Source organism: Primulina eburnea, chromosome 13, assembly GCF_022965805.1.
Source record: "Primulina eburnea isolate SZY01 chromosome 13, ASM2296580v1, whole genome shotgun sequence".
In the NCBI taxonomy this organism is placed as follows: Eukaryota; Viridiplantae; Streptophyta; class Magnoliopsida; order Lamiales; family Gesneriaceae; genus Primulina; species Primulina eburnea.
Window position 1 is genome coordinate 25,456,642 of NC_133113.1, and position 22,780 is coordinate 25,479,421.

General features: G+C 31.7%; 1 protein-coding gene and 1 long non-coding RNA gene across 2 annotated transcripts; one reads left to right on the top strand and one right to left on the bottom strand.

Annotated features, from left to right (window-relative positions):
* Positions 1-168: 168 nt before the first annotated feature.
* LOC140810832 (uncharacterized) lies at positions 169-4,224 on the bottom strand. The gene is made up of 4 exons (XR_012113310.1): positions 4,194-4,224; positions 1,162-1,387; positions 724-915; positions 169-614 (listed from the first exon to the last, which is right to left on the bottom strand). It is a non-coding gene; the product is annotated as an uncharacterized lncRNA (long non-coding RNA).
* Positions 4,225-20,206: 15,982 nt separating this feature from the next.
* LOC140810656 (cytokinin dehydrogenase 9-like) lies at positions 20,207-22,487 on the top strand. Its single transcript, XM_073168519.1, has 5 exons — positions 20,207-20,890; positions 20,969-21,096; positions 21,191-21,451; positions 21,529-21,791; positions 21,881-22,487. Exons 1-5 carry the CDS (start codon positions 20,290-20,292, stop codon positions 22,188-22,190), a joined length of 1,563 nt encoding a protein of 520 aa, XP_073024620.1. The 5' UTR covers positions 20,207-20,289; the 3' UTR covers positions 22,191-22,487.
* The last annotated feature ends 293 nt before the right edge of the window (positions 22,488-22,780 follow it).

Here is a 22,780-nt window from a genome sequence, read left to right on the forward strand (position 1 = left end):
TTAAGATTGATATGTATATCTTTAAAACACCATATGTATGACATTTTGTGTTTTATTGTATTTGCTTCACATCTTAGTGTTTAGGGTGCTCGGTTTTTGCTAGAAAAATAATTTTGAAACTTCCGTGGTGCATTTTGGGCACCTTAAACGATACCTTTTCAGTCGAGGGGTCAAGATCCATCTGTGTGGCCATCCCTCGCATTAGTGCGTTCATGAAGCACTGATATGAGCTGGTAACTATGTGATATTAAGTCTGGTAGTTCGACCAAGCATACAATTCATCGATCCTCTCGCTGTTAGTATGACGACGGGGTTGTGGTGGTGGTGCTTGGGAGCTAGATCCTCCCCCGGGTATAGCATCATCAGGAAGGTCAACCATCATTTCCCAATCTTGGTTTTCCAATGTGAATCATCTATGTGCTTCATGGGTTTTAGACACTCGTCATCTTCGTGGAACTCAACACCAGCTTAGGCACACAACTCAATGATAATCATAGGAAATTATAACACAATGTTATTGTTGTTGATGCTCAATTTAATTTGAAAGAAAAGAATATTTTCCACATCGATCAAATATGAGGTAATACAAACGGTTCATGTAAAGAGCCTAGAACCTTGCCAAGCAACATAGAAACGATAGTGAGCCTAGTACCTTGGAAAATCAAATAGCTGCATCTATCATAGTAAGATTCAAAGTAATTAAGCCATAATAAAAGTTTGTACCACATGTCCAAGAGGTAGTTTGTGACGTGGGCATCTCCACAGTAGATCCTTGTAGCGCTTCCATGCTCCGTACATTGATTCCTGGTCATATTAGAAAAGGCGGTGATGTCAACTCTCAACTTCATTGTCTTTGAAGGGGGAAGTGCTTAGTGTGAGACTCTTTGGCCATAATTTCCCAATTTGTGATGGAACCTAAAAGCAAATAATTTAACTAAGATTTAGCTCAATCTCTCGATGAAAAAGGAAATAAGAATAAGCGTAAACTAATAGCATCATCAGAAATTCCATTATATTTAAATGTATTGCATATCTCAAGGAAATTTTATATATGAATGTTTGGATCGTCAAATTTGTTCCCCCAATCTGGACTGCGTTATAAATCATCTGCATTATGGTCAGATTGATTTCAAATTTTTTTGCATTCACAATTGATCGCACCTTGCTCTGGCATTTCCCATCAAGATAAGATTGTGCATACTCCAGCATTTGTATGCGCCATGGCTTCTCGTGATGTTGCTATTATTCCTCAACATGTCTTACTTCTTTTTGTGCGGTCATATTAAATTTTTGTTTCCTCATTCTTTTGTGAAAAAATTTCTCGATTTTTGGATCTAACGGGTCAAGCTCCGAGTCAATGGATCGTGGCATGTAGTATAGAATGAATCTGTGATAAAAAAGAATCGTGTTAGCTTCACGAACATTTAATAAAACTAAATCAAATAACTCAAAATAAAGTCGTGATAAGTCCTCAAAAACGGCGCCAATACCTGATCGAGCTTTTCTTGCACGGAAAAATCCCCAAAATAAAATTTAAACTGTGTTTCTCGAAATAATAGCAAGTACACAAGTCAAGTTATATTATAGTGTACTGGGTACAAGTATTCTTCCCACAAAGATTGTGTACACAATTATTATTTTCAAAAATTTATTCTTTAGTGAGGGTAAACGATTATTTGATGTGAGTTTATCTACTAAAAATTTAAAGATAATTATAATTCAACAATGCAATAAATTCAAGTCAAGGAAAATCTTAAAATAAAGTGAGAATGAATTTTAGTTCACATATCTCTTGTTTACTTCAAATAATTAATCTCGACTATTGCTCATATTTTTTACAAGATTCTCTAATTTATTAATACACTATCTCAAGAAACATTAAGCTAATCCAACACAATGAAATAATAGAATGTTTTAAATTATTTATTGAAGGTGAATGCATAATTTATGGAATCCCTTAGTTTTTGACCTATTGGACTATCACTATCGACTGTATTCAATTTCATATATCTAGAAAATCGTAAATCTACGGACTATATTACTTGTTTATATTGCAAACTATTCTTTTGAACTCACTTGAAATATAAAATATCATAAAAGTTAGTTACGCTTAAATGATTTAAACAAAATCAGTAATATAATCAAGAATTAAAAAAAACCAATAACGAGATTAAATAAAGCAATGTCTCGAAGTACGATCCCTTTAAATATCAATGAATATAAAAATTTAGCTAATAAAGGTCATAATACATTTATAAAAACAAAGTCTTTAAACTAAAAATACTAAAAGAAGTGATGAACAGAAAAAACTCTCCATGGAAATCCTTCTTCTTGCTCCCTCGGCTCTCGTCTTTTCTTCTGCATCCGAAGGCTTGTCAAACGTTTGAATTGTTCCCTTAATAACCATGTATTAGGCTTTCCATGTAGGTGATAGCCCAGAAAAGTGGAAACAAATTGATGACACATTTTCTGCATAATTACTTGTAATCAAGCGCTCTGGGGCGGTCAAAATCACCTGCCCTAGCGCGAGCTGCTCGCAAATTTGCATAATAGTACTTGAGCGCTCTGGGGCGGTTGATTTCGCCCGCCCTAACGTGCCATGCTCGCCATACAACATTCAATTTCAACTCGTGTTCGCTGGTCCGGTTAAAATAACATGTCCCAGTGCAAGCTTTGCGCAAATTTTACTTTTTTTATCCGTTTGTGCACGAGGGCAGGCAATTTCATCTGTCCTAGCTCACCATGCTCGCATATTGGCCCATATTTCCTTTCTTTTTGATCAAATCACCTACAAATCAACCATAAACACATAAAGAAAAACTAATATGAAAAATATGAATAAATAAGATAAACGAAACATGCAATAATGAGATTCAAAATGACAAAATAAAATACGTAAAAATGATACACATCAGTTTATTTTCACCTGACATGCCCGCAATATCAGAAAATCTTTGCAAACAAAATTGGCACACCCAATGGACTGGAATATGCCACAAAAGACACGAGAAAGCTCTGAGAAAGTAAAATGGGTAGTTTGAGAAGCCTTCGATCGAAGAAATTGCACAAAAAGTTCATGTTCAAGGCATGGTTGAACGAATTAAAGGCCAACCACATGACCGTGTTGTTTCCATAGAAATTTATTAGCCCCAAATGTATGTTGGAGAAAATAACGCAAGGGAGTTATAGGAAATGTCAGAGCATCCTGTCAATGGTATCCTAGCTTATGTAAAGGCAACAATGAGTCAAACTATCAGATCTATGATAGCAAGGGGAGCAACCAATCCAAAAAGGTTGAACAAGGTTCAGGGAGTTCCAAAGCAAGTTACATTCATTGTCCAATCTCAACACTCCCTGGTGATCAAACAAAACTTGCATTAAGAAATCCTCGGTAAAAAGTCAATAAAATTCGAGCTCGATACAATCGCAAATGCACAATATCAAGTAATAATATAGTATACACGAGTACGAATATCATTCCTCCAGAGATTGTATTTCACAATTATTATTTCCTACTATTAAACTTTTAGCAACGATGATTTGAATGATTACTTACTACTAGAATGATTAAATAATCAATTACTAAATGATTCAACGATGAGATTATGAAATGAGCAAATTAATATGAGTAATTAAGGATTCAATGACAAATAAATTTGTTGGGAATCTTGGTTCACAAACCCTCGTTAATTTAATTAATTTGATTTGACAATGATCCACGCTTTTGGCAGGATTTCCTAACCAACTGAACACGCTCTCTCGAACTATGTCAAACTAATTCAACATAGTGAAGTAATTAAATCTCTTTAATCATTTATCAAGGGTGAATAACACGTCGCTCTATGAAATCCCCTAACTTTCGACCTATTGAACTATGACTATCAACGTGTATCCAATTTCATATTTCTATGCAAATTGTAAATCCACGGACTATGCTACTCGTTCCTATCACAAGTTATTCTCTCGAATTCACTCGCAATTTGAGATTATTATTGAAGTAGCTACTCTTTAATAATGCAAAGAAAAACAATTGCATAATCAAGAATCAATCAAATGTCGAGAGTTAAATTAACTAAACACGATTTTGGATAGGATCCCCTTAATTTCCAACAAATATGAAAAGTTTGCTCATAGAATTCATGATAAAAATATGAAAAACAATGTTTAAAAAAGAAGTTCTAAACTAGAAATACTAGACTTGGCTAAAACGCGAATAACGGTGCCTGGAAATCTTGAAATTCTTCAACTCCAAACCTTTTCTCTCCTCCAAGCTTCAATGGCTGCTGAAAGTCCTCTCATCCTCCTTGTTTTCGTGTCTTAGGGTTTTTGTGACAGCCTCCTTCCTTCCCAGTTGGAAACAAGATAAAAGAGAAATTTACTTCTTTACTCGCGTTAGGGCGGTCCATCTTCAGTTCTGGTTAAATTTTCATCTTTTCCGCCATTCTCCTGCACATTCATACAACTCAGTGAGCGGTGATCAAATGCAATAATTTAAGATAAAATGACCAAAATGTGGACTTCAGGTAGACAAAATGATGCAAACTAATGAATTTTCGTCTTTTCTGCCATTGTCCTGCACATTCATACAACTTGGTGAGTGGTGATCAAATGAAATAATTTAAGATAAAATGACCAAAATGTGGACTTCATGTAGACAAAATGATGCAAACTAAGAGTCATGATAAAGGATGCACACCACCACATATAATAGAATAGGTTTTTGGCAAAAAGATTCAGTCAAGTGTACGTGAAAATGGAAATGAAGAGAAACAAGTAAATCATTTTTTTGTGACTGATTATATCCATCAACCTAAATCATACAAGGATTTGACTAGTAAGATTTCAGAGAGTGAATATTGAAGTAGATGCTCGAGGGACACAAACCTCCAAAGGGAAGTCAAGAGGCAAAAATACTGTAAGTATCATGATTCATTTAATCATGCAGTAAAGTTTGTCTTACTTTGAAAGCTATTTTGGCAGCAAAGAAAGAGGTAATGACAATTGGTAACTATCTGTTTCCTCCCATGGTCTCAAAGAATGCAAATTTTCAAATGTATATGCATTTTTGAATCAGAAAATAAAGCACAAAAAAGTAGAGGACTCCAAAGAGGAAAATGAAGAAGTGTTTGATCACCAAAGGACAAATTTTCAAGGCTAGTACTAGGAATAATTCGTCAAGAACAAGCTTATTTCAACATAATAATTCTAGAAATGGTAGGGAGCCCTCTGCCTTTGTGTCGAGGAACCAACATTTCTCTAAACAAACAGTTTCAGCCAAATAGTCCATGGTTGTCAGGGAGTCATCTCAAAAAGTCGCACCAGATCACCGGGATTCTTTATTTTCGATCACAGAAAACAAAATATGTGAGAAGGATTTCTGATGGAAGCCTAATGAACAAAGTTCCATTAGGAAGAACATATGAGCATCAGAGAGAAAGGTCCAGATTTTTTCTTCCCCCGAGAGGGGATTTGAATGGAACATGGAGAGTGGTCAAATTAGGATTTCAGTGGCTGAAATTTTGGTATTTGAACATGAGTGTTCAAAAAAGTGAAGAAATAAATATTTTTAATAGATTTTTACTGAAAATTTTGGAGGAGGAGAAGAAAAGCGGGCATTCAAAATTTTGAATTTGGACCAAAGCCCAAAATTTTACTCCTTGGTTCTAGACCAAGTTCAGGGTCTAATTTTTATAATAAAACATGGGATTCATGAACTTTACTTGAAGGCATAGTTTGGTACACATGATAGGATAAACATGTGACATATAATATAAGGATACGTTAAGGATAAATAAGAGGTATGATATTATATTTAATGTTTGATATGATTTTAATAAGAGTTATTAAATTTATATATTAGATTGTAATGACAAAATTAACCTTATCATAATAAATTTTATAATTTCAAAGTTGTTGCTTGAGTTCATATTTTTTATATGTTCATGCGTCGATAGTGCTTGCATGATTTATTTATTTTTATCTAATTTTATATATTATATAATATGATAATTGAGCTCTTGATTTTGTGAGTCAAGTCAAATATCAATTTTTAAGGTTAATCGAGTGACACTAATAATTTTATAGAGATTTATAAAAATTATTTATATAATTATCTCGAATTATTTATATAATTATCATATTATATAATATATAAAAATAAATAAAATATTTATTTGATTTTAATTTATACCTACTAGCATAGATTTATAAAAATCATTTATAAATCGAGGGTAATTAAGTCATTTGTAGTGTATTTTATCATTAGACTAAAATTATCACACCTAATAGAAAGGATATTTTATCATTCTAAAAAATTATTTATCAAGGGCCCATGATATTATCATGAGCTTTTTAAAAATGTACCAAACATGGGATAAGGAGGATTATTTATCAATCTCTCCCTTATCTCATGTACCAAACTATGCCGAAATGAGTTAGATTACAAGATTTATAATCAGGTACTTTGGGCCAATGAATCAATACCTAGGTGGCATTTTTTGGAGCTAAATTTTAGTTAGGCCCAAACTGGCTGAGCCCAAGCCCAAGCCCAAGAAGAATAGTGATAGCTAGAAAATCAAATAAGCTCGTCAATTCACATGTTTGAATAAATCAATTAGGCATTGTTTGGTGTGCATGATGAGGGGTGATTGATTTTTAATCATTCATTTATCATGTGTTTTGTGTGCGTGATTAAGATTGTAATAGGTTCGTTCACCCTGCACATCGCCCGCACTGTATGTATTATTATCCTCTTATTGGTGGTTATATAATCTTTTGAGGGAGAAGAGGTGATGTTTGATTAATTTAAATTTTTCTTTAATATCCTAAATTTTAAAATAATTATAAATTCAACAAATTTAATCATATTTAAATATACTTTTTAATTTGATTAATATTAAAATTAAATTAATTATTATTGATCATATTTTAATTATTATTATTTTATTTTTAACTGTAATATTATAATTGTTATTAACTATTATTTAATATTCAAATTTGTATTACTATTTTAATTATCACAATAAATACATATTTATGGTATTATCAAATTTTAATTATTTTCTATAATATTAATCGATTTTTAGTTGTTTTTGGAAATTGAAATTAATGAAAATTTAATAATTCATACAATATTTTAATTTTATTTATAATTTTTTAAATAAATTAATTCTAGAAATCATATTTATTTATTCAATTATTTTAAAAATATATTACTAATTAATATATGACGAGGGCTTTTTAGTAATCATAATATAATTAACAAAAATAATCAAGGAAGTTAAAATCATTTCAAACGTTTTATAATTTATCATAATGTGTTATTATCCATATTTTTTTATTTTATAATCACTCTTATTGTATATCATTTACTTATCATATCATACGAACAAAACGATGCCTTAATGTACAGATAGTGATAGATCGTGGGAGTTGGGAAACCTCTCAAAATCTGAGGAAAAAGATAGGCAGAAAAAAGAAAAAAAAAATTATTTAAATTTTTATTATAAAAATATATTTTTCTCATTTTTTTCACACATTTTCTCCTTTTTCGTGCTTTTACACTATTAGTTGACCTTTTTCCACGCTTAGACACTGGACGATAATATCTCAAACTCCTCAATTTTCTTCAAGTACACTACTCAAGTGGAAAAGTCTAATAAAATTTCGAAGTAATCAATAAAATATAATATTGCCGATTTTTTATTGGAATTGATCTTCGGAAAACATTTTAAATTGGTCTTCTAAGTCGGTATATATATAGATTAATAATCTTTTATTTTGTCAAAGTTTGATTTTAGTTAATAAATTTGTTTTTCAAAATATATATTTAGTCCAAATTCTCCAAGAATTCTGAATTTCAACTGGAAAAGTGAGCAAAATTGGACTGAGATGGCGAAATACCAATTTATTATATAAATAGAAATAAATTTTGCCAAATTAGAGAAACAAAATAAACTCAGGCCTTGTCTCTCACAAGGGCTGATTATTGGACATATTGAAAAGAAACTGGACTCATGAAAATATGGCCCTAATGCTAAAATTAAAGCCTGGTCTCCCGACAAATATGCATGTGTGTTTTTAAGTAACTCGAATATATAATATATAGGTTTCTTGATATTCTCCTTGATCGTACTAGCCAAACTCTGTGTGACAGACTCGTTCGAAAAAATATTAGAAAAAAAATTGAAACGCTCATTTACTCAAACAACTCAGACATCCTCAAAAGCATGATAACAGTCTTAATGTCATTTATTCATGTTATTTTCCTGTTCATTCGTAAAATTTTTGGTTGATGCTAATTTTTTAATCATGATAATGAGTTTTGGACGACAATATTTCATTGATTTCTAGCTAGAAATTCTTCTTCTTTTTTGACCATTGAACCGATATGTTGTTTATTAAACTGTCGCTATTAGAGACGGTTCCACAAAACATTCGATATTTAAAATATTGTGACGGTTTTTTAGCGACAGTTGTTTATAAAATTGTCGCTAATCAAAACTGTCGCTAATTTGTTTAAACTGTTGCTATTTAAAATATTGTGACGGATTAAAACTGTCGCTATTAGCGACAGTTTTAATAAAAATCGTCGCTATTTTAAAAATTGCGACAGTTTTGCTTTACCGTCGCTAAATATAGCATCAGTTTTCACAAAACCGTTGTTGTTTGTCCAAAAAAAACGCTAATACACAGCGGGTTTCTAAAACTGTTGTCGTTTTTCCAAAAAAAAAAACACGCTCAAAAACAACGGTTTTGAACCATTATCTTTTAGTTTTTTTTTTTTTTGAAGTAAAAGACAACGGTTAAAAAATCGTTGTCTTTTACTTAAAAATACTTTTTAACAACGTTTTTCACTAAAATAGTTGTTAAAAAGTAAAAGACAACGGTTTTTTTAAAAAACCATTATCTTTTAAGTGTTGTGTATTCAGTATTTTTTTGTAGTGATATATCATGAATATGTTTGGAATAGCATCATAAGATGTCTTCAAGGACAAATAAATGGATTAGATGTGTTCATTTATTTTCTTGCAAGCAATAATTCACATTGTTGGATAAGAATATGACAAGAAATAGCTAGTGACTAGGGACAACTGAGTGATCAATGCTATATATAAATGAGAGAAAAATTCTAATTGCAATATTTTTATGACAAGGACTTTTAATTGATGATAAAATAATATTGTAGGTTATTTGATAAATAAACTCATGACCTGATTATAAATTTTAGGAAAAAGTTATAACAAGCAAAAATATATTGAATAAGAATACATATGATATTACATTTGAAGTTTAATTCTATATTGATAAATTTAAATTTCAGTTATTTATCTTTCAAATTTTGATAATTGTATAAAGTTTTCGTAGGAATGCTAATGTCGCACCGCATATATCAATTGTTATATCGACGTCACATCAGCGTCATGTAGAAAAGATATTAAAATTGCAAAAAAAAAAAAATCAAAGATAATAAACTAAAATTAGAATTTGATAATATAGAAAATCAAAATCACATGAAAACAAACAACCATAACCAAAATCACATTTTCCCGCATTTTAATTCAACGATCCCGTGACCAATGCGTTCATGTTAATTCGACTATTTTCATTGTTTAGCCAAATTAATTATGACCAATCATCAGAATCTACAATTTATGAAAAATATTTAATGATAAAAAAAAACATATATTTCCTTGTCTTTATTCTTTTTCAGTTTCAGAGAAAATTAAAGAACCGAATATTCAAGAATTAACAGCCATTATTGAAAAGTTTTGGACATGTGGTTTTGCCTCCTTTATGAGAAACAAGATTACCTCGGCTTCATTGTAAGGAGATTTGGAGAGATGAAGATCTGAGAGATGGAGCCAAAAAGATATGTTCAATAATTCAATTAATGCAAACTTGAATACATTGCATGGTAATGAATTCCAACGTGTACAAAATTTATATCATGTCTCAGAATTCAATGATGTTTCATATTTTATTATATTGATTGAATATGATCCGTCAGTTTTGATATAGTGAACGATCATCGAACACACTTATGTGAGCATCATCGATGAGGTGACGTTCACCAATCAGATATACAATTTTTTTATGTTTCATCACATTCAATAGATCAGTGTCACATCATTGATGCTCACATAGATATACATAATGTATATGCAACAATATATACTAGGATTTAATAAAGTATTGGATACAGTTGTTTATCATAACTAATACATTGATTCAAACCCAATATTTGTGTTGCGTACTTTTAAATATATCGAGTTGCGTAATTTTTCACCGATTATAATTTATAATAACGTTATAAGAGTCGAATCTTACAAATAATACAGAAGCGCGACATCATATGTTTGAATCAGAAAATTGCAAAGTTGTGCAGATATTGAGAAGAAGATTTTTCAAGAACAGTAAATTGGACTCCTTGCAATAGCAATCAAAATCTGATACTAGTTAATAAGTCGAGTTTGAGTAGCACTGATTGCGTTGTCTATAACTTTTTAATAAAACGATGAGTACTTGAATCGAGCGGAACAAAAAAATATTTGATAACTTGTATAAGAAAAAACATGTCATGATGCTTGGCAGGAACACGAGAGGAAAACAACTCATGATTATTTTATCTCATTCCCTAAGAATGAGACATGAAAACACTACTTTCGTCGGAAAGAAAGTGAAAAAGGGGGACAAGATAAGAATAGTTGATTTTTCCAATTTCATAGGATTTGATTTAAACCTAAATATAAATGTCACACTTTAGTATATCTGTTCTCCACAATTTTGATATACAGAAATATAAATAAAATATTTATCTAGACAATGTATTAAATGCCATGAAAAACTTTGACAAAGAGGTCTAATCCATTTTGTGGATTAGTGGCACTTAACCTACTTTGCCACTTTATAATTGGTTACTTCACGGTTCTCTAAACCACCAACCACTTCTTCCTTTTTTCCACAATCACTGTTTTTTTAACAATCACCATCTTTTCGGCTCATACGGGTTGTTTTGTTCGGTTTGTAGCAAAAACTTGTGTGAGATAGTCTCACGGGTCGTATTTTGTGAGACAGATCAATTATTTGGGTCATCCATTAAAAAAGTATTGCTTTTTATTGTGAATATCTGTAGGATTGACCCGTCTCACATATAAAGATTCGAGAGACCGTCTCATAAGAGACCTACTCTCGGTTTATAATGGTAAGGAACATCGTGAGTACTAACGATCAAAAAACATATGTTATATATGTGCAAAAAATAATGATAAATCTGAGACGTGAGTGGTTATTTTGTTTGGACAGGAAGTCGAAAAGAGATATGATAGTATCGTTTGGATGAATAACATAATAATAAAATGTAAATGAATGTTTAATTAAATTTGCAAACATATTTTGCCTTTAAAAAATGTAAGATTGGCATTTTATGAGATTTTAAAAAAGAATTCACAAAATATCAAAAATTAGTTATTTTAGGAGTTTAAATTTTAATGAATAGTATAAATATATGGTCTCACGGACAACTAAGGCCCCATTGGCCAACTTTTAATAAGGATTAATAGCCTAACCCTTTATTTTTGTGTTTTCTATATTTTAATATAAGAGGAATTTAACCAGTTATATGCTTTAGTGGCCGGTCTCCTCCTAGAAAGCAAATGTAATACAAAATTAGGTTTTTTTAACCCTAAAATATTTTATCCCACATATAAACAACAACATAGTCCTCTCTCCTCCTAAATTAAAAACAAAATCGTAATTCCATGTATAATTTTTTAAAAATATATATGTATACAGGAAAATCCGTAAATACATACATATATAACTATTTAGTTTCATTAAAGACAAAAACTTGTGTGAAACGGTTTTACGGGTCGTATTTTGTGAGACAGATCTCTTATTTGAGTCATCCATGAAAAAATATTACTTTTTATGCTAAGAGTGTTACTTTTTATTGTGAATATCGGTAGGGTTGACCCGTCTCACAAATAGAGATTCGTGAGACCATCTCACAAAAGAACTATTCCTCATTAAAATAGGTTGATTTGCTTTTACTTTTATCAAAAATATTCTTTTGATGACGCAGAAATGAAAGGAGTTTCACTATTTTAATATCATATTAAGGTGCATTATCTTAGAAATCAAGGGCAAATCTATCCAAAATTATTACATTTGAAAATCTCAAGGCATAGATGGATGGATATCCCCTAGATGTGACCATGCTTTGTTGTCTAATAGGAAGTTTTTGTTAGTTTAGGTATGACATCTTAAAATAATAATATAAAAATAAATAATAAAAATGAACACTGAGATTTACATAAAAAAAACTCTTAAAAATTATTATAATAAAAATTACGGATAAGATGAAAAGAATTATAATATAATATTTTATTATATACAACAATTATGTGTTGTGGTACCAAGTACAAAGCGAGTTGGTCGTTCTGGTCCCACATGTCTTATTAGTCGGTTGCCGGTTTATAAGAGTGATTACGGGAAATATATTAAAGAATAAACCATATTAATGATACTTGTATCTTCATATACACATTATCTTAATTTAATTTAATTGTACTATATATATATAAATATATATATATATATACACTAGTTAAATTTATGTATTTAGATGGATTGAGTCTAAACTAAACTACGTAAGCAAGTGAAAATGTAATGATAATGATCTATCCTGATTTTGGTTCTCTCACAGGCATATTTCGTAAGCGAGCTACGTCTGGAGCCTTTTTCATCACAAAATTTTCCATTAACTATTAGTCATAAAATATTTCCACTCTTGAAAGTGGTTTTTTCGTCTCGTCCAACACTCGAACTTAGTACTTCCAGATTTAAATACCTAGATTTCTAGTGTATATGCGTTTGATATCAACTGATTTCAGAAAAATCATAAACAAGAATGTATGTTTTTTTTTCCACAAAACTCGTCTCACTAATAAATTTTGTGAGACAAATCTCTGATCCGATCTAATTAAAAAAAATATTATTTTTCATGATAAATATAAATCGTGTCGATTTGTTGGATTATATCGTCTCACAAACTACATTGTTTTCTTATCGAGTCAAATCCAAAAACCGTATACACAGATGAAAGACATGATATCTGTATGTCTCGCTTTTAAAAGCCCATTTGAAACAAAAATCAAGATAGAATTGATTTGCTCAGCTTTTGTTTTTGTTCTTTCAAGTACATAATCATATCCCTGCTACACATCACTGAATCACTTCACTTACAAGTTACAGGCCCATCATACGGTAAAATAGACCCTACCCCTGCGGGTACTGTCCGCAGGGTAGATCTAACGACTCGGAAAAATCCGAGTCAATTTTTTTTTTTTTAATACATGGTGGTGGGCCTGGATCACTCATGTGAAGTGATCCGGGCCGTTCCCTTCCCGTGCAGACAATAATCCCATCCATATTCACAAAACACTACTATGCTGTACGCATGGTTTGAATTCAATTTTATATTATTATTATTATTATTATTATTATTATTACTATATATAGACAATTATACTAACTATTTTGGTCTATCAATGTGACACTAACGTCAAATTACATATATAATCTAAAATCCTTCTTTGTCTCTCCTTCTTATATTTCTATATGGTATTCAATAAAAGACTTGGATATTTACAACTTCTGTAAACACCAACTTCAGTAAGACTTAAACATTATCTACTGAAATTTTAGTATCAACTTATTCCAAACTTTATATAAACTTCTTAACAGAAAGACTATTTCTTTCGGTTACAAATACACTCAAATAATTATTGAAATTGTGATGAGTATAGAGTAGCACAATTTGATCTATGAGAATAGCAAGATATAATCACGTGATAATCTCTTTTCTTGAATTACAAATTGGCCTATTTTATAGATGATCAGTAATGTTCGGATCAGAACGACTAGAAATTAATCGTATCCAAGCTATAAACGTTACAGTTCATCTTGCAATGTATCAATCGCTGTGATTTGAAAAAATTAGGCGGCAATTAATGCTTGACACTGACTACTGTAAAAAGCTCCTTAAAAAGCATACTGAAAATTCCTTGAATGTTTGATTTGCTGAATTAATGCTTCATTAAACAAGGTAGCAAATCCGATATCATAAATGATAGCAGACATATTCAGTAGTTTGAGAATAGACATTACTACTTATCTATTTAGTTTGGCAGACCTTGAAATATTTTCAGATATGTGCGAATGCGGTCTGCTGAACTTATTTGTTATTGAATTATTAGAGTACTGAATTTTAATATCACTGTGAGAATTCTTTTGTGCGAGTACATCACCAAAACTTAAGTGTTCCAAAACAACGTATCCGTGCTTGACAATGTTATGCTACACCATATGTATTTCAACCTGTGGATCTTAGACCAACATGTTTGTGCCTCATGTCCAATGAATGGTGGATGATATCTTTTGCCATTTTTTTATTGAGTCAAATCCAAAATCCGTATAGATCCATGAAAAACATGATATATACATACATATATATATATATATATATGTATATATGTATGTATGTCTCACTTTTAAAAGCCCATATGTAAAAAAAATCAAGATAGAATTGACTAACATATTGCTCAGCTTTGTTTTTGTTCTTTCAAGTAAAGAATCATATCCCTGCAACACATCACTGAATCTACCTCACTTACTGGCCCATATTCACAAAATACTACTATGCGTGACAGAATTCAATTTTATATAATAATAATAATAATAATAATAATATCAACAATAATATATAACCCATATTCACAAAATAATACTATGCATGACCAAAAATCAATGTTATACTAATACACTGACTTACACGTTGTGTGTATGTATAATATTTTAATAATTCGTATTGTTTATGTTTAAATGAGGATGAAAATATAATTACAAGAAATAGTGATTGACTACACTGCCATTTTGATATATTAATTAAAAAATAAACAAGAATTGAACATGCAACTTGATAATTAAGAAACAAAGACTATATCCACTGAGCTTCATGTGACTCGTATTAAAATTTTAACACTTTATTAATATATATATATATATATATATATATATATATATATATATATATAATTATTAAAACAGACCATGATGCCAAAAATTAGTTACTCTAAATGTCTCAAACTTAATAATATAGTATAGATAATAATTTGAGACATTTATACTATTCAATTTAGTCTGTCAATGTAACACTGACATCAAATTACATATATAGTCTAGAAATATACACATTCATTTTTTTTAAAGAGTTGAGATGTCAAACCCATAATTTTTTAATACTTTTCTTAATAATTTTTTTTTAAATAATTATTTTCCTCAATTTTTTAAATATTTTTTTTTTCCAATTAGATCGTGGGTATAAAATTTTATTATTTGATTGCAAAAAGATATAAATATGTATTCAAATAATAATTTATTCGAAGAATAATATCGAATTTTAAAAATATAATATCTATTAAGACGAAAACATTTACGTGAATTATAAGTAATTAAATAAAAATTTAGAATAAAATCACTAAAAAAACATTTTAAAAATAAAAATACATTTACATATATTTAACACGTGATATTAATTTGAACACACACAATGCATTTGCAACGAAATCTTTTAATACGCATGATATATATGGAATGAAAGAACGGATCTTAAATTAGTGTTACTCGAATATTTTCTCAAAAAACAGGTTAGGTCGTTCCACCCAAATGAAATCTAAAATCTAAACAAATTCTACATTTGAAGATGGAAGAAAAAATCGCACCAAAATAAAAAAAAAATGTGAGGAAATATTATTCATCGATGGCGAGCAAGTCATATTCATTCTCTCTGTTAGTTTAGACAGTACTGGCGGTGATGGTGATTCAATGAATTTCAAATATATTTTGATTGAGTAATTTCGAAAGTTAAAATTTTCTATTGATCAATTTTTTACAGCAGTCAGTTTTCTGAACTCCTCAACTAAAACAATCAGTTCAATCTCCTCACTTAACTAGTAGTTAAGCTAAATTCCACAACTTCCATTACTTGGAATCAACTTATAAACTCATTTATAAGAAATTTGTTTGATCTTCATCAAACTACACTCGTCAAATTCAAAGATTTGAATTTGACTATCTCAACGGAAACCTAGAATCCAATACTTGTGTGATCCTCAATAGTTCGGGGATACAATCAGCCGTGAGTTCATTACTTCATGTGATTCAGAACAACATTTGTTCTTATTTGGGTTTACCCTAATTAGTCACATTTTTTCCACCAACTTGTTGATCAAGAACGTTACTGAAATCTGATTGCACATATGAGATCATGGTAAGAGCGTCTGGTAGCATCGTCCCATGATCCTCTATGTATCACAAATAATATTTATAAGAACCTTAAGTTATGGTTAGCATATAGTACGGTCGCTTCTACACATATATCTCGATCGAATTTGCAATTATTTGGTATATCGAGAGTTCAAATAAATTCGATAACGATGTGATGCATCTTTGAGTAATAATAGTGACATGATATGTGCAACCGAGTAAACTCATTTCCAAAATCCACATATCTTACTGTGGCCAAAGATTCCTTGCACTATTAACTCGTCAGATCACATAAGATATCTTCACTCATGTGTGCGCGATGAATCCCTGAATACGATGAATTGGCTCCATATATTTCTAAATTACACCCAACTTCTTCATCTGATTACCCTCAATTGAGTCGGTAAACGGATCAAAGTGAATGCTAGAATGTAGAGCCTTAATATTGTCCCTGGTCCTAGGAATAATATTGTATAATCATAACCACATACTTTTCTACAAAGTGAAAACCATTTGGAAAGTTCGATGGAGGGTTGTTCAGTGCATCATCAAATGATCATCCATCTGTATAAATGGACATCTCTATACCCTTACCAATAAAACATGATGTTTATATCATAAACGCTAGTCTCAAGCTCGAATGACCTTTATTCTTATTTTAGGCAATTCAATCGACTATGAACCGATTTAGAATATACATTACGCTTCATAATAAGTTTAACGATCTTACATTGAAAGAGAAACCTCAATAAAGCCCAAGACACAAGTTGACTCGCTGACAACCTACTATAACAATCTTGCACTTGCCCTACAGCCAACTACCTATATATCTCAAAATCATTGCTTCACGATGCTTATCAAACAATGGTATTGGTCGGGGCTTCGTCAGTGAATAAGAAACGTTATCTGTATATCCAACTCTCTCTACTGATATGTCTCTCCTTCCCACAATTTTCCTAATTATGTGGCACTTTCTCAAAATATGTTTGAATCACTGATGAAACCTTGATTTTTTTATTTGCGCAACAACATCAGTGTTATTACAGTAGGCCGAGACTGATTCAACTCTTTGAAAAATGATATCCAATTGATTATTTATTTAGAGTATTTAGAGGGAGATTTGAATAGCATAGAAGTAAGCTAGTGGAAACAAAGGTAAAACGTGTTTGATCTGCAATCTAAATCAACACAGCAGAATCAGATCGGGGATGGTCCACATGTTGGGAACAAAAGGCCTACAAGCGACTTCGCAACATAATTACACAACCAGCTAATATATATATATAATATTATTTTATTTATATTTTCTTTTCTACAAATATATTTGTATCTTTTTCATATCTTGGTTAATTAAACGTGACAAAGTTTTTTTTTTTCGATTTTACATAAAAACATATATTAAATCATGAAAAATGACATTTTTTCCATGCAAACAAAAAAAATCATGATACTAAAATTTAGTATCTACCACCCTCTTGTGTAATAACAACATAATAAAAGATTAGATCGGGTCTCGACAATACTTTATTATTACAAAATATAAATGATCCTATAATTAAGTTTTTTATTTGCGAATAAATGAAAAAGTCGGTGTTTTTTAAATAAATTTTTGGGTCTGTCTCTGTACTAAAACCGGGGATGGAAGGGAAGAGAGGAGACCTTTTACCCATTGGTAAAGGTCCCAATCCCCTTAATTTCCAAGAAAACGCATTAATTCGGAATTCACGTGTTGTATGGACCTTTTTCAAATGGAGTTGGCCATGCCTGCTGGCTAAAACCATATCTATACAAGGAAGATCTGTCAGTCCCTCTCATCCAATCTCCCCTTTAGATACGTGATGTTAGCTTTTAACAACAAATTTATCTTATTTTCCCCATGGAGTAAATCATCAAACTCTAAAGTCAACAAGAATTTTAAATTCTTGTGCTCGTTTTTTTTTTTTTTTTAATATAACGATCTTATTTATGTTGCTGTTTTTATTTTGTTACGTCGAACCACGTATGTTACGAAAATAAACATGTTTTTCTGTCGTTGCATGTATCTAATATATCAATCATGTCCAACACCTTTCCAGAAATGATCGATGTTCAGCGGGGAAAAATATACTAAAAGAACTTTTTTGACGAGATTGTTTCACAAGACTTGTCCAACGTGATTTATCTGATTAGTGTAGTTTGAAGGTTATTATGTCAGCTTGATGTTTATAAAATAGGCAAAAACTTGTGTGAGACGGTCTCACGGGTCGTATTTTATGAGACAAATCTCTTATTTGAGTCATCTATGAAAAATATTACTTTTTATGCTAAGAATATTATTTTTTATTGTGAATATCGATATGATTGACACATCTCACAGATAAAGATTCGTAATATCGTCTCACAAATACCTATTCTATAAAATATCCACGGACTATTAACGACTGCCTGGTCTCACATAAAAAAATAAAAAAGGCTGAATCGATATGTCCCCTAATCAAATCATGTCGACTTAGAAGTTGCTTTGACTTTCAACGCACATTGAAGGACTTGACATGGTAACAATGTGGAAAGAACAAGGAAATTGCCATTATTGATGGATTTAAAAATTGAAGATTTGGTGAATCCCACTTTGGATTGTCGGAGAAAGTTCCTATATGTTCTAAACTAAATTTATAAAACTTAGATTAATGCAAATTAGTGGCCATCTAATTTGATTTTTCCAAATTTTAAGAGTAAAAACTGTGTGAAACGGTCTCACGGGTCGTATCTTGTGAGACGGTTATTTTATTTGGTTCATTCATGAAAAAATATTATTTTTTATGCTAAGAGTATTACTTTTTATTATGAATATCATTAGAGTTGACTCATCTCATAGATAAAAAATAATGAAACCGTCTCACAAAAAACTTACTCAATTTTAACTTCATCTTCTAATTTCTTTAATCCAAAGAGTATGATAGCAACCAAACTTTTGGTTTAGTTAGGAAGGAGCCAGTTTTCCACATTATACTCGTGTTTGTGACTGCAAATATAATACACATGATGGCATAAAATAGATCTAATGTAAACTCGAATCCAAATTAATTTGATCCGACCATGGTTGTCTTAGAACAAACAATAAGGGCACCCACATTGGTGGGTTAATGGGTGTTAATAACACCCATTAATGTTCATGCACCAATGTGGGTGCATGTGTTAATAATCTTGGCTGACATGGCAGCCAAGAAATTCATCAGAATGAACGGCATTAACCGTCGCTATTTGCGACGGTTTTTGAAAAACCGTCGCTAATTATGGGCTCTTCGTTTTCAGTGTATTTTGTGTTTTTTTTTTAAAAAAATTGTGTTGTATAATATTTTAAATAAAAGAGTCCAACATTTTTTTCATTTCTTAATAATATTTTAATGAATATTGGAATTAAGTTAATTTTAAAATAATAATACTATTTATTTTTAGTAATATTGGTTGTAAAATAAAAAAAAATGAGTAAGTGGACAGTGGGATCCATAAATAATGAAAGTTGATATTAAATGAATGTGAGTGTGTGTTAATAATGGGAAAATGTTAATGTAATGAATATGTGGCTCGTGGACCCCATAATTTTTTATGAGATGGAGAGTTATTAACATGGATTAATTCGAACGGATGCGGATGCCCTAACCCAAATAACATTTTTGGTCACGTAACCGAAATTGTCATGATTTGTTTCGGGTTTCTTAAGATAAAAAAATAAAATAAAATATAAATCCAAAACCGTCCAAAATCAAAACCATATCAATAAGTTTAAAGGTCCTCTAATGTACATATTTAAATTATATTATATGATTGAATATATAAATCAAATTTAATATTTTTTATTAAATTTATTTAAAGATTGAACCCAAATCCCTTTAAATCCCCTTCTCAAACTCCTCAAACCAATGAACACAAGTCCTCACTTTCCACTTGTAGAACACCAAGAAGCTTGTGACATACAATATATCCATGTCTTTTATGGAACGAAGCAACATTCTTTTCACGCCAAATCTCTCAATTTTGTTGATATTCTTCTGCATGGTGATCAAACTAAGCCTCTGTTTCCCCGTGATCCCTTCTTCATTAAAAATTCAGGGCAGTTTTAGCTTCCATGGAAACGAATTCGCCGCCCGAGATTTCGGCAACCGCTACCATTTCCTCCCGTCGGCGGTCCTCCGCCCAAAGAAAGTGTCCGACATCGCCTCGACTGTGAAACATGTTCTGCAGATGGGTCCGGCTTCGGGGCTTACGATCGCAGCTAGAGGACATGGCCATTCACTACAGGGCCAATCGCAGGCGCCGCAAGGAATTGTGATCAATATGGAATCATTAATAAGTGGGCAAGAAATGCAGATTCATAGAGGAAGATTCCCTTTTGTGGATGTCTCAGCTGGAGAATTGTGGATCAATATTCTGCACGAGTGCTTGAAATATGGATTGGCGCCCAAATCTTGGACGGATTACTTGCATCTAACAGTCGGTGGGACGTTGTCGAATGCCGGGATCAGCGGGCAGGCTTTTCGGCACGGTCCCCAGATCAGTAACGTGTACCAGCTTGAAGTTGTGACAGGTAATATATATTTGAGTATAAAGATGATTTATGACGTAATATCATTCTTGATTCATTATTTTGGCTGAAATAACTCAGGAAAAGGGGAAGTAGTCGTTTGTTCCGCAGAGAAGAATGCCGACCTCTTTCATGGTGTCTTGGGGGGGCTCGGCCAGTTTGGAATCATAACTCGTGCTCGGATCGCTCTAGAGCCGGCACCGAAGATGGTAAGAGAAACAACACCCTGAATCTGTCATAAAAAAAAATTTGTTCAAGTCTTGCAGAATAGCTCATCATACTTTTTACTTGAAACGTCCACAGGTGAAGTGGATTCGAGTACTTTATTCAGATTTTTCAACATTTTCTAGAGATCAGGAGAATTTGATATCCGCGGAAAACACATTTGATTACATAGAAGGCCTTGTGATCGTAAACAAGACGGGTCTCGTTAACAACTGGAGATCATCTTTCAGCCCAGAAGAGCCAGAGCAAGCCAGTAAATTTGTATCAGATGGAAAGACATTGTTTTGCCTGGAATTGACTAAAAATTTTGACCCTGAGGAGTCCGATAATATAAACCAGGTGAGACTAACTAAAAATTTAGAGCCATTAATGGAATAGCAAAAGAATACTAATATCAAGTGTTTTTTTTATTACAGGAAATCAAGTTCTTGTTGTCTGAACTAAACTACATTCCTTCAACACTCTTTGTCACAGAAGTCTCGTACACGAAATTCTTGGACCGGGTGCATTCGGCAGAATTAAAACTCCGGTCGAAAGGATTATGGGATCTTCCTCATCCATGGCTCAATCTTCTTGTTCCAAGAAGCAAAATCAACAACTTTGCTGAGGTTGTCTTTGGGAACATGTTGACGGACACAAACAACGGGCCGGTCCTTGTCTACCCAGTGAACAAATCAAAGTAAAAGTCCCATTCATTGAATACAATAGATATCCAAAGTTGTTGAAGTTAGGAACTAAACATATATAAACTCTTGCCTTGTACTCCAGGTGGGATAACAAAACCTCCGTCGTACTTCCAGAAGAGGACATTTTCTACTTGGTGGCCTTTCTTCCGCACGCGGCGGAGAACGACGGCTTGCAGAACTTTTTGAGTCTGAACAAAAGAATTTTGGATTTCTGTGAAGCGGCCAGTTTAGGAGAGAAGCAATATTTACCTTTCTATACTACACAAGTGGAGTGGCGAAGGCATTTTGGCGCACGGTGGGAAACTTTTGTGCAGAGGAAATTAGCTTATGACCCGTTGGCTATACTTGCTCCAGGGCAAAGGGTTTTTCAGAGATCTATATCCATTTTATGACACATTATTAGTTCAAGAATCTAGTATAGGATAAAAGCAGGGTTGAGATTAATTACTGTATATAGATGATGATATAATCTTTCATTCTTAAAAACTGTAAGTATTATTCGCAATCTAGATCAAGATCAATCATCAATCCTTGGCATCTATGAAGGCCATTCTTATTATCCTCTAGTTTCTAGCTTTAGAATATAATGTGTATGTTTGGATTCAGTTGATCCCATTTTTAGAATAGAGTGCCGAACTAGGTCCTCCAATTTTAGAATGATGTGAATAATAAAGATTTTAGCCATACAATAACCCTTTCGAAAAATCATGTATTTTGCATATCTATGCATTTGAGTTATCGAATCATTGTTATTTGACTCGGACCTATTTTGAAAAGCTCTGAGTTATTTCTAACCGATGATCCTAAGGAACAATAAGGATAATTGATCTGGATTTCTAAATCAGTTGGGGTTATTCCTATTCAAGACCAATTGAGTTGCATACTGACTGATCTCAAGAGATTCTCTTTGTACAATAGTCAGTCTTCTCAGAGTTTAAATTTTGAATATAATCAGAAAGAACAAATTTCATTTTATGTGTAG

Coding starts and splice junctions, on each gene's coding strand:
- LOC140810656 (XM_073168519.1), top strand. CDS start 20,290: ATGTCTTTTATGGAACGAAGCAACATTCTTTTCACGCCAAATCTCTCA. Junction 20,891..20,968: donor CCAGCTTGAAGTTGTGACAG/GTAATATATATT, acceptor GAAATAACTCAG/GAAAAGGGGAAGTAGTCGTT. Junction 21,097..21,190: donor TAGAGCCGGCACCGAAGATG/GTAAGAGAAACA, acceptor AAACGTCCACAG/GTGAAGTGGATTCGAGTACT.